At 50.6% G+C, this 11704-nt stretch overlaps 1 protein-coding gene across 1 annotated transcript in view; it reads right to left on the bottom strand.

The window, feature by feature from the left end:
- Positions 1–11704, bottom strand: part of LOC104500160 (pro-neuregulin-2, membrane-bound isoform-like) — a gene marked incomplete at both ends in the record, with an annotated part of 33504 nt that overhangs the window by 222 nt on the left and 21578 nt on the right. Inside the window, 6 exons of the mRNA XM_010143766.1 lie at positions 6–102; positions 1497–1721; positions 4187–4314; positions 5706–5829; positions 6754–6856; positions 11080–11103. Of these exons, the coding sequence (XP_010142068.1) occupies positions 6–102; positions 1497–1721; positions 4187–4314; positions 5706–5829; positions 6754–6856; positions 11080–11103 (701 nt within the window). The remainder of the gene's footprint in view (positions 1–5; positions 103–1496; positions 1722–4186; positions 4315–5705; positions 5830–6753; positions 6857–11079; positions 11104–11704) is intronic.

Here is an 11704-nt window from a genome sequence, read left to right as displayed (position 1 = left end):
GAGTTGGGGGAGGTGATCTCGAAGGTGGGCACCTGCGCTGCCATCGAGTAGTGGAAGTCAACAGGCGACAGGCGTGCTGGTGTGGTCAGGGCCGACACATACCTGAGGAAAAGCAACACCTCCATTTGGACATTGAACAACCTCAGAAAGCTCCAGCTGCACCCGCGCTCTGCCAAACATCTGGTGCAGGGACCCAGGAGACCTCCAATCCTCCTGGTCCTGGAGCTCAGCATCTCCTGGGGAACCAGGAACAGGGACCTTGCACCACCATGCCAAGGGAGGTGGACACTAGGGCACCACGCACTGTGCATCCCTGGACTGCCTCGTGTGAGGGGGCTCAGTGTGCAATTCCCATCCTTCATCACTGCAAACCTCGCAGCACCTCCCAGCAGGCTGAGCCTAGACTTCCCTGCCAGCTGCTTTCTGTTCCCTCTGGAGCTGCCAGGCCTGTCGCCAAGGAAGGTCCCTGAGATGTTCTGCCCCACTCAGGCAGATGGGGGGAAGCCTGGGCATTGATTCCTCTGACTTAGCAAAATCCTTGTGTCTCAGAAGGCTTCTACCGCATTCACCTACTCCAGCGACATCACCAGTGTGGCAGCTCAAGCCTGGTCTAGCTCCTCTCCAATCAGCCCTTACTTTGGCATCACCTCTTTCTAAGGAGCAGATTTCATTTCCTCTCAATAGTGCCAATCGTTTCAGGCTGCCCAGGCTCCCTGACTCATGCAGCGCCTTTTTACCCACGTGTCTCGTGATGTGTGAGGTGTCTGTAAGAGCTGGGTCGGCCTGCCCAAACGGACCAGGGACAGGAATGAGAGAGCAGGAGGTGCTGCCTTTCTCCTCTGCCCCATGGACAAATCCCACTGCCTTGAAATGTAACTGCCCAAAAGTGGCCACCCGGGGTGGCCCATAGCTACCCATAAAGGTCTGGAGCACGGGTGGAGATGTGCTCCTGCACCATGAGGAACCAGACCTGGGGAGAGGATGACTGTTGCTGCCTCTCCGTGGCTGATGGTGTCTCAGCTCTGCAGCTGTGTTCCCTGGATGGACGAGTCATACAGAGCCCTGTCCCAGGACTGTGCCCACCCCTGCTCACCAGGCCATCCGGGACTATGTTGAGGACACACATCTTTTCTCCAAATACCTGAGAGCCAGACCCTGCTTGAGTTGCCTGCCCATCAAGCTGCCTGAGGTGAGATCTCAGCCAGTTTTTCTTTCACCAGTTGCTGACTGCAGCTGGATATTTTCCGCCTCTCTCACCCCTGTGCTCCAAACTCACCACTCACACCAGGTGAGCAGGGTGCAGAGCTTGCTGCTGCTACTACCAGAGTGGCCTCCTGGGGTAGCAGCTTCCTCTGGTAGGGCTAGAGCTGGAGTTTCTCCAGTGCTGCCATGGGACTGTGGCTCTAGGGCTGAGTGGAGGCAAACATCTGTGTCCAGCACAGAAGACACGGCTCGCTTCTGCTGTGCCGCAGTGGCACCAAACAGTGGGGTCTGACCTCTCGCTGTGCGGCGAGTCCCGCAGAGAATCCACCGAGTCGCGATACTGCGTCATGGGCCTCCGCGAGTCCTCGATGCAGAAGGCGGCCCCGCGGCGAGCACGTGCCTCCACGCACGCAGGGCTGTTGCACTTACTGGTTCCCACCGAGGACAGCATTATCCCAGACTGGGAATCTGAAGTCAGACTCTCTGTCCGCTCCAAGCTCCAGGTGTGGCTTTCGTGTCTGCAGACCAAAACCGATATGGAGAGTAAGCAAAGAATCGCCACCAAAGTCTTCTCCGAAGAGCCGCAGGGAGGCACAGCTCAGGCTCTGCTCTGCACTGGTGTCTCCCTTCTCCCTCTCACTAGGACACATTTGGCCAGGGATGCCCAACTTCCCAACCCTGCCTTTGACGTGCCTTTCTTTGCTGCTTCTTGGAGATATGAGTAGAGGATAAAGAAAGGCAAACTGGAGCATACTGTGTTTGTACCACACCACTTCCTGACAGCCGAGGGCAGGACAGGACAGCCGCTGGAGGGAGGCCAGGGTGGTTCTGCTTTGTGCCTGCAAAGTATTCTGGGTGTAGAGCAATGTACTGGCCATGCCAAGGCGAGTCCACAAAGGATCTTCAAATGTGCCACCTGCTTTGCCAAGTGACGGCCCCTTCAGAAATGCTACCAGAAAGGAGCCAGAAAACAAACACTCAAAACTACTTCATCACCAGCAGAGAAGAGCAGATCAAAGGCAGATCTGGATGTTCAGTTTCCATGGGTTTATAAAAGATTTCTAGCACCTTTCAAGCTGCTAGACAAAAGCTTTGATATGCTGGCTAGATCTTGCTGAGCACTTGAAGCTCCACCTGCTCTACTCTTGATGCAAAGAAGTCACGCTGCAAGGACTCACCGGGGACGCATGGGACCACGCACACACCTGGAGCCCACCTGCACCACAGCCACTCTCCACAGCAGAAGAATGTGATCCATGAGAGAGCAGCTCTGAAGGCCCACACCGCACCAGACGTAGCCATGCCAGTAGATTTGGGGTGGGGGCTTGCAAAGGAGAGCAGGCCTCATTAAGACTTCCCAAGAACTTGTTAATTATTGATGGTGTAAGGCACATGCTTGGCTGCAACCACCACACTCATTTATAACTTCAAACGGCGTCCTCATTAGAGGCGCTGATGGAGTGAAATGGGAGCCTGATTATGCCGGCAGTTTGCCTCTGGCATGGCTTCAGGAAACACCTGCTTGCTGCACTTGACTCAGGAAGACTAGGTGGCAGGTAGCCAGGACCAGAGGCTGTGCAGGGTAGATGCCTCCCCAAAGCTGTCCTGTGTTAATCCTGCCCTCCAGACACACCTTTGTGTCTTCAGGAGGTGTCCAGAGGTGGTCCTGGGATCCCAGGACTTTGAAGTGAGCATGGAAGTCTCTGTGCCCCTGCCTCAAGCTTGCACACACCTGGCCAGGCTTGGGCTGCAGGGTATGAATTCCAAAACTCCTGGAAAAGACACCATCTAGTCCACCACCAGTGGGATTTCCCCAGACAGAGGCAGTCATTCTTGGCTCCCTCTCTACTTGCTGGAGGTCTAGCCAGAGGAATCTGGGGAGAAATTCACCCGAAAACCTCAGTTTGATATCTGAGTTGATCTTCACCAAGAGTACTTGCTCATCCCTGATCAATGGTTGAACCCTGAAGAAACCTGCCAGGAGCCATCTTTGACCTTTAGCTGAAAGGATTGATTCCTCCCTGGATGACTGGAGACAAACACATCCGGCTGATGAAGTAAATAAGCCAGGACATCTTTTGCGATGTGATCTCTACGTTCTCGACAGGCTGCAGGTATGGTCCCCCAGCACCTTGCAGGCACTTTTCAAAGGCAAGTGCTGTCCTTGGGAGTCGCTGTGACTTATCGGAAGAAGCACAAGAGCTGTTGAAGAGGAAGAACCTGAACATCCAAACTCAAAACAGCACAGGACTTTCTCTAGAGCATTTGAAGGACTTTTCTGGACATCATAAAAACAGGGAAGCTCCATATGCTATTTAAATGCTCTCAAAAACCACGAGAACTTCACCTCCCAAGCCATGCTGCTCTTCACTCCAATGGCTGTTCTGAAATGTTAAAAAAATGATGCCTCATCCTGTATGGCAAGAACTACTGGTACCTTCCTGCTAGTCCCAGTTTTCCTGACAGCTTCAGCAAGACTTCCAGGGGAGGAGATGCCACCACTGGAGAGGGTGAGATTCTAATGCAGCTTTCTAGACAGTGATAAATTGCACGGGAGTGGTTTTTTCTGGTGAAAAACTGTGATTCCCAAATCAGACCTAACTTTGAAAAACTGGCCAAAACATTTTGTGGTATTTTGTGAACGTTGCCTTCCGAAGGACAAATACATTCTAAATACATCAGGCATGAAACGAATAACCTGTGTGTGCCTAATGAACTACTGCAGGTGTCCAGTGTGGTTGCAAACCCAATTTACAAAATCTTTCCTAGGTGCATCCTCCCATTTGTGTCTGTGCAAAGCGTGAAAGCACAACCTCCTTTCCTCCAGAGCCCCCCAGTGTCCACATGGCCTGTACTCCAGTGTAGTGCCAAACACCACTTCAACTCACAAAGGGAGGTGAAAGAAAAACCTTCTACTGGCCTTGACTCTCACAGCACCCGAAGGCAAAGAGCAGAAAGTTCAGGGGGAAATGGTATACCTCACCTCTGGCTGGACGTTGGAGTGGCTGTGGAGCAGTGATGAGACGGGGAGCAGGAGTGACTTCCCGAAAAGGTTGTCTCTGTTTCCCTTCGGATCACATGCTCGGTGGCAGACACATTCTTAGAAATATACTGTAAAATATGAATAATCACACAGATGAGCCACCAGCATGCCAACAGTGCCACAGCCAAGTTCAGCTGGCTTGATTACTTCTGGTGAATTCAGATGAGGACTGAGTGAACGTGGTGGCAGCTCCACACCCCAGGGAAACACAGCCAAGTTCAGCTGGCTTGATTACTTCTGGTGAATTCAGATGAGGACTGAGTGAACATGGTGTCAGCTCCTCACCCCAGTGAAAGAGGCGAGGCTGGAGGCTCTTCTCTGCCCCTGCACTTTGGACACGGGAGAAGGGCCACGCACGGGGTCTGCAGAAGAGTATGAAGAGCCACGGGGTTCCCCAGAGGACAGTGGTATCGTGCACAGCTACTGAGCAGAAAAACTCTAGCTGCACACAGGGGGTTTTACGACTGACAGAGCACCAGCAAACAACAACAACAACATGAGATCTGCCAGAGATGCGAGTCCTGCAGAAACACGAGGTGTAGTCCAAATATTTATGCTGAGATATTCCTCCAGCTAAAAGAAGTCTTGATTTTCACAGGGACACGAAACTCTCACGGGAGTCAGTACTTGAGGACAGAGGGCTGCGGTTCTTAGAAATTGCCTTTCCCTCTTCCTTCATGGCTGGGATTGGACCCAGCTAAATTTTAACATCCCAAGGGTGACCCAGCAGAGCTTGTATCCAATTCATTGCACTCATTTCCATCAGTACTTCTTTTGGTCCGGTTCTGCCTCCCTCCTCCCCCTTCCTGACCCCTGTCAATGCCTTGGTCCAGCAAAGTGTTTAAGCTCGTTGATGGCCCTATTGAGCTCATGGAGCTTGATGGGAACCTCATGGGACTGAAGTCACAAGAGTGGCTGAACCATCCTTCTGGATCCAGTCCCAAAATTCTTAGATTGTTCTCACTGGCGTGACACTGGCACCACACCAGGACATCCCACCTTGCCCGGGGCACAACTCGGAGTACGGGCAGGTGGACTAACACAGTGCTGACCAGATTTCCATGACATGCTCCAGCACAACATGGTCACCGCAGCAGGACCAGCCACTGCCGTGTCAATCGCATTTGTCGTGCCTTGAAGTGGGGTTTGACAGGATAGCTTAATAAACAGGAAACATCAGGAACATCTCTAGAGGAAAACGGGATCACACTCGATTCATCAGAACAAGCCCATCCCAAGCTCTATCTCACCCCATGCTTCAAAGTAAAGTCACTTTTCCCTTCAGATGCTCATTTTGGAAATGTCTCTATGCAGAATCTCATCTTTTTGTTCAAGTTTGTTAGTGCTTTACTCCTCACGCATATGCACACGTGTGTGTAAACATGCTCATCCACGTCGAGTCCCTGGCAGAAAATAAGCCCTCAGCAACATGCAGGGAGAGGGAGACAAAAGGTCTTACGTCGGCCATTTGGATTTCCTCGGGATCCAAACGTGGATGGCTTGGCCCATTCGCGAGGCTCCTGTTCTGATGGGCAGGGCACATGTTCTGCCGTAAATGATTATGCATTTGTTTTCTTTGTTTCCTTTAAAACAAAAAGTGAAAATATCTATTAGGAGTCTTATCTCATGGGGGTCCCTCCCTGCAGAGGCACCTGGAGGACGCAGGCGATAGGGAAGGCAAGTCTCGGACACACTCAATGTTTCGGTGTTGTTTGTGGACAGCTGCAAATGGCAAGAAAAAAGGTCTTTGATATTTGCCATGTTCTGCTGCTTTTTCAAACAAGCAAGTGAACATTTCTCATCACGGGGAATTTGGGAAGCTGGATGCAGGGTCTCATTTTTCAAGACAAGACCCAGCACAACGCAGTGGAGCCAGAGGCATCACAGGAGAAAAGCAGGGGGAAGGGAACAGGGAAGCAGGTCCTGGCTTGGCCTTGGTGGCAAAGCACTTGATCTGTCCCGCATGAAGCACAAAATGGCAAAGCCATTTTGTCCACGCGAGCCCCTGGCAGGACAGCTACTCCACAGGATGCCCCAGTCCCAGGGGCACCCGGAACTGAGGTGAGATGCAGGGAATAAGGTGCTGTCCAGGCAGGGAAGCCTGGCCATAAAGGAGGTCCCCAAGCCTCTTGCTCCATCAAGATTGCTCTAGAAGTCCCTGAAACACAAATAGCTGAGCAAACAGCTCCTGCACAACAGCCCAGAGTGCTTCTGCTGTCAGGAGACGAGCTGCTGGCTTGGGGGGCAGCTTTTCCCAGTAACAGTATCACCTTGCTGGGCAAAATGATGCTGATTCAGGGGATAAGCAAATGGCCCAGGAAAACATCCTGCACAGGCGCAGCCTGGTAGAGATGGATTCACCGGCTTCCTTCATAAGGCCTTCCTGGGAATACCACAGCACAGCATCTCCTCAAAAAGCATTTGAGTGAAAAATGTGAATGCATGGCATGAACACTACTCCTCAGTGACCTCTGGCCAGTCATGGTCCGTTAGCCACCCATACTCACTTGGTTTTACAGTATGCTACCACACAGACAATGCCCACCACAAGCAAGGCAACACAGATTCCCGTGATGGTTAAAACTCTCTTCTGGTAGAGCTCTTCTGCTTCTGCAAATGGAGAGAAAGAAACCAGTTACAAATGGGGTCCAGTACCAGGGATGTGTCTGGCTGCACAGGAACCAGAACTGCATGTGGGTAAGATGGAGAAGAGGGCTCGGTCAGACCCCCTACCTGTCTCTACCCTCCTACCACTGCCCAGCTCTAATAGCTGCCCCAAACCTGAGACTAGCTGGCCCAACCTTGCTCAAGAGACCTCCACTCCTTTTGTCTCTCTGCACCTTTGTCCTCTCTCACTCGGTCGCTCACCCCTTCTCCACTCAAACTCACTCCTCTCTTTCTCTTCTTCCCCTGCAGCATAACTTGGTGGCTAATCTCAGAAAGCCTAACGACTCTCCTCTCCTTTGCAGCAGATCCCCCCTTGTCAGGAACTTACTAGCCTACCAAGGGAGTCCCTGAGCACCCCCCACTCACCACGTACATGCACGCCCTGTGATACTCTCATCACAGGCTCTCTGCTCTGACGGACTCAGAATGCCCTTTCCTTGCAGCGGCTGCATGCCCTGGAGCTTGGCGTGTGCTGGAAACCACTGAGCAACAAGCCCCAGAGTATGAAGGTGCTGAAAGGGACATCCTAAAGCAGTCAAAAAGCAGAATGAAGATGGAAAAGTGATAGAGCGTTAGACAAAGAAAAGGGAGTGGAGTAATTAAAATACAGCAACCCAGTACAGTGATGGATTCTTAATGAAGCCCTAGGAAGTGACTAACCCCATCGCACCAGGTAACTCAGATGCACACACAGAATTCAAGCAGCACGCTGCCGCTTCTCCCGAATATCACCATTCGTCACGGACCAGCCTTCAAGCCAGAAGAGTCAGTCATCTGCATCAAACCCCAGACCGTGCTGGCAGTGAGGTAATTCATGCACGTTAACCAAAGCTCCAAGGAAATACTGGGATGCGGTTGCAGTGTAACTGAATCCCACCCAGGCAGCAGTCGCACAGCAAGGACACAGCTTCCTCCGTGGCTACACCAGAGCAGTTGCGCTTCTCGGCGACATCCAGCAATCTCCTCTGAGAACAGCAGTGGCAATTTGGTTCTCCAGTTGGAGAAATTCTCTAATATTCGTTGAAATACTTTTTTCATATAGATGAGGCAATAAAACTGACGCCATGGTTGCTGTGCTTGGTTCACCACGCCACACTACACACGGTGAACAGGCTGTACGATATCCCCAGTGTTGCTGAACAACAGAATACAAAATTGGGGAGAGAAACAGCTCTGGTCCCAGATCCCCTGGGACCAGACTCCGGCAAAAAAGCATGAGGGAAGCAACCAAGCATTCCAGATAACTGAAATTTTTAGACCAATTTCAGCTTGCCATTTTAGGAAGGAAAAAGCATTTTTGGAAGAAAAAAAAAATGCTGCGAAAAACATTTCTCTCTCTCTAATTCTCAAACTGGGAATGAAGACAGATTTGCTAAACAAGGGCTGAGAATGACAGCCCTGGCATGAAGGTGAGAAGCATAACCAGCAGAGCTTGAGTCTCGCGTGTGCTGCAAAGGTGCAGTTTAGGGATACACGTTTCCATCTGTTCTGTTCGCACACTGGCCTTCGGCTTCATGAGGCGCTCAGGCTGCCGTTGGAGTTGCCAGGAATCTATATCCCACCATCTACTAGAGAGGCAGGCAGCTGCGGCTCTCCTAGACTCCATCTCCACAGTGGTGTGGACCTGGAGCGACAGGTCATGAGTCTTCCTGGGCTCAAAGTCACTGCACGAGAGCAGCTTCATCAGCTGGCTGCACCTCCTCAGCCAGCTGCACCTCCTCAGCCAGAGCCTGTACAGCCTTGGATCTGCTCACGGGGTGGGGGTTGGGTGCTGGCTGTCCTTGTGCTACAAGGAACCAGGTGGAGCTGGAAAGAGGGAAGAACTCACTCTGAGGTCCAACACCTCCTTCAGCGATGCTATTCCCTTGCACAGACATCCCCTTCCAGGCATCAGCAACCATGGCAGACAAGTTTTCTTGCTCTTGCACACCTCTGGGAGCTGGATTCCAGCTGCACAGCTCTTTCCTTCAGACAGGAGTTTCAGAGATTTTATCAGAATCAGGAAAACCAGCTAGGAGTGTGTCCTGGTTACGGATGGCACCAGGCAAGAATTTTGCTACTACCCAGCAAAAACAACGCTTACCAAAAAAACCCAGCGGCTGGGCAGGAGGGCAGTTTCCACCGTGGAGCCACCCATCAAGCCAGTTTTTTTAAAAGGCTCTTCACTACCGTGTTTTTTGCTGCAAAGACTTTTTTTCCAAGCTTAAATCATTCCCTTTGAATCATGGAGGAGGGAGAAAGAACAAAGCCATCAAAACTATGACTTTTTTTTTTTTCTTCTTTACCTATTACCTACATGACAAAACTTTTCATCCAAGGCTCAAATCACAGCCTCTGTTCTGGTGATCATGTCACTATGGGACCCTGACTCTGTCAGGTCTGACTGTCCTGAACCTTCACCTGAATTGCGTGGGGAGTATTTCAGTTAATCAGAAATGCAGATTTAGCCTCTGTCTTGAGCTGACAGCTCTGCTACATGAAGCAATGAGGACGTGCTTCACTGCTGCAAACCTAGAAATTAAATGACCTGCTTATAGTAAGTCAGCTTGGCTCCTAACATCTCATTGACGCTGATGCTCAATAATCCAGTATCTTCACGTTGCACAAGACCATCCCAACAGTGACAGAAAGAGAATAAGCAAATGCACACTACAGTTTTGTATTAGAGAAGGTAAGATCCTTGAGCAAGACTTGTCCATCTGTGTCTCTATGCTCTACAAACACCACGTCTTCATCAGCAGCATCGTCACTCTACAGCAGCAAACACTGTGAACAAACCATGTGGTGCCACATAATGCCGACAGAATCACAGTCCAGCCATGGGTGTCACACCAACGCATGAAAGTGACAGACGAATGACAGAGAAGAGGCAACTGCAGACTGGGAACAGGATGTGAGCAGTTCTGTGATGACATTGAGAATGGATGAGGAAAAGGACAAAAGGTCAACAAAAAAGGGATGTCAAAAATCCTCAGTTTGGAAGTTTGTTTCAGTGTATTAGCATTAGCAGCACCACTTTCTCTGGAGCACCTGACCACAGAACACAAACACTTTCTGCCGCGGGAAGAACTGCTGGGGGTACACACCAATCTCGGTGGATCAGGCGTGCAGAAAACAGAGGAGACGAGTTTCTCCTAGTGCATGTCCCTCCATCTCAGGGAAGACAATTTAGGATCCAGCACACCTCTAGCAAATGGAATGGAAACATCTTCATGTGAAGATCGGCTCTGGCTGATGTTGCTGGGTTAATGTTTTTAAGTCAAGGGTAAAGATAAACCTCTCTGCTCTCAGCCAACCAAGCCCTCCCTGTGGTTGGCCTGTACACTCAAGGGAAACCCAGCCTCAAGGGTTTGATCTCCCTGGTGCTTGTTCATGAGATACTTGATATGTTTCTAATAATAGACTGAGGAGAAGGGAAGAAAAATAGTATGACTATGAGCAAGTGGGCAGGAGCACGTAACTCCCCAAAGTGGATATTTTTAAAAGCATTTAAGTTATTGCAGTGTTTCCCCAAACTTCAGCTTGTCACCTTCATGCTCAGCATACTTCCCCCCGTCTCACGAGAGACCACCGACTTCCCTGGCTCCCTGTTTTCTAGAGTAACTCGTCTCACGCCACCTTTCCTGGAACCACGTCCTCCCCGTCAAGAACTGAAATAGGGGGCTGACCTCTATGAGGAGGAAGGGCAAAGCTCGTCCTGACCCTTCGCAGCTTCCAGTGGAGGTTGGTGTGTCTAGGACGCCCATTTCTAGAAAAGCCCTGGTCTTCCTAAAACTTGCCTTCCCGTTCCTGGAGCGCCTGTCCGCTCCCGAGCGGTGCCTGCTGGCAGCCGCTGGGCTGGGCAGACCCCAGCTTTGCAGTTAAATACACAAATGCATGCTGAATGAGGAGACGTATGGCAACACCCCAGTCACGCCACACACACCAGGCTGCTGCTCGAACCAAAGAAAAAAGTGCTGCTAAAAATACACGTGCATTTTTATAGGTTTACATTGCGATTTTGTGATTTGCTTCATTTTGTTCTGTTTTTTTCAATCCAAACATCTATCTTGGCGCCAGGGAAGAGAACAGAACAGCTGATTTTTTAATCATCCCATTAAAGCCATAAATATAATGTGGGCAGCTCTTAATGGCTTCTGATTAATAAATGAATGGTTGTTCCATACCCTTTAATTCAAATCCAAGATGCTCTGCCAATGCAGAAAGAAGACAAGGAAGAGAAAGAGAAAAAGAAAAACAGGTCTGTCAGAGATCTCTAATACACAAACACACACACCGTGCAGTTACAGCAGTTCAGCTTTTCCGTGCTCAGCAGTGCTTACACAGAGGACAGCGTGCGCTCCAGAGCACTTCGAATTCCCACCAGAGCTCATATCTTATGTAAAGAGAGACCCAAACAAATTGCAGTGTAAGTTAATTATGAATTCTTTTAGTTAATTATGAATTCTTTTGAGATGAGCAATGTTTGTTAGTGCCTGATATGGAATTCACGGTTTAGGTAGGGGGGGAAAAAAAAAAGGGAAAAGAAAAGTACACTTGTCCTCGTTCTGAAACAACTCCTGACAGGTCAAAACACAGAGCGACTGCAGGCACCTGGTGAAGCCCTTTCATTCATGTTCTACAGGTGAAATATGCCCTGCGTGGGTTCACACGCCCCTCGCTGCCTCCGTGCACCAAAGAAGAGCGCCGGGCAGGCAGGTGTGCGGGCACAGTTCTGCTGCCCACCACCTCAAGCCTGGTCTCGATGCACAGCATCGACTGCCAGCACGGCCTGTGCGTCGCCCAGCAGCG

Source organism: Buceros rhinoceros, unplaced genomic scaffold (assembly GCF_000710305.1).
Source record: "Buceros rhinoceros silvestris isolate BGI_N320 unplaced genomic scaffold, ASM71030v1 scaffold20409, whole genome shotgun sequence".
Classification (NCBI taxonomy): domain Eukaryota; kingdom Metazoa; phylum Chordata; class Aves; order Bucerotiformes; family Bucerotidae; genus Buceros; species Buceros rhinoceros.
This window is presented reverse-complemented; position numbering and strand designations above follow the sequence as displayed.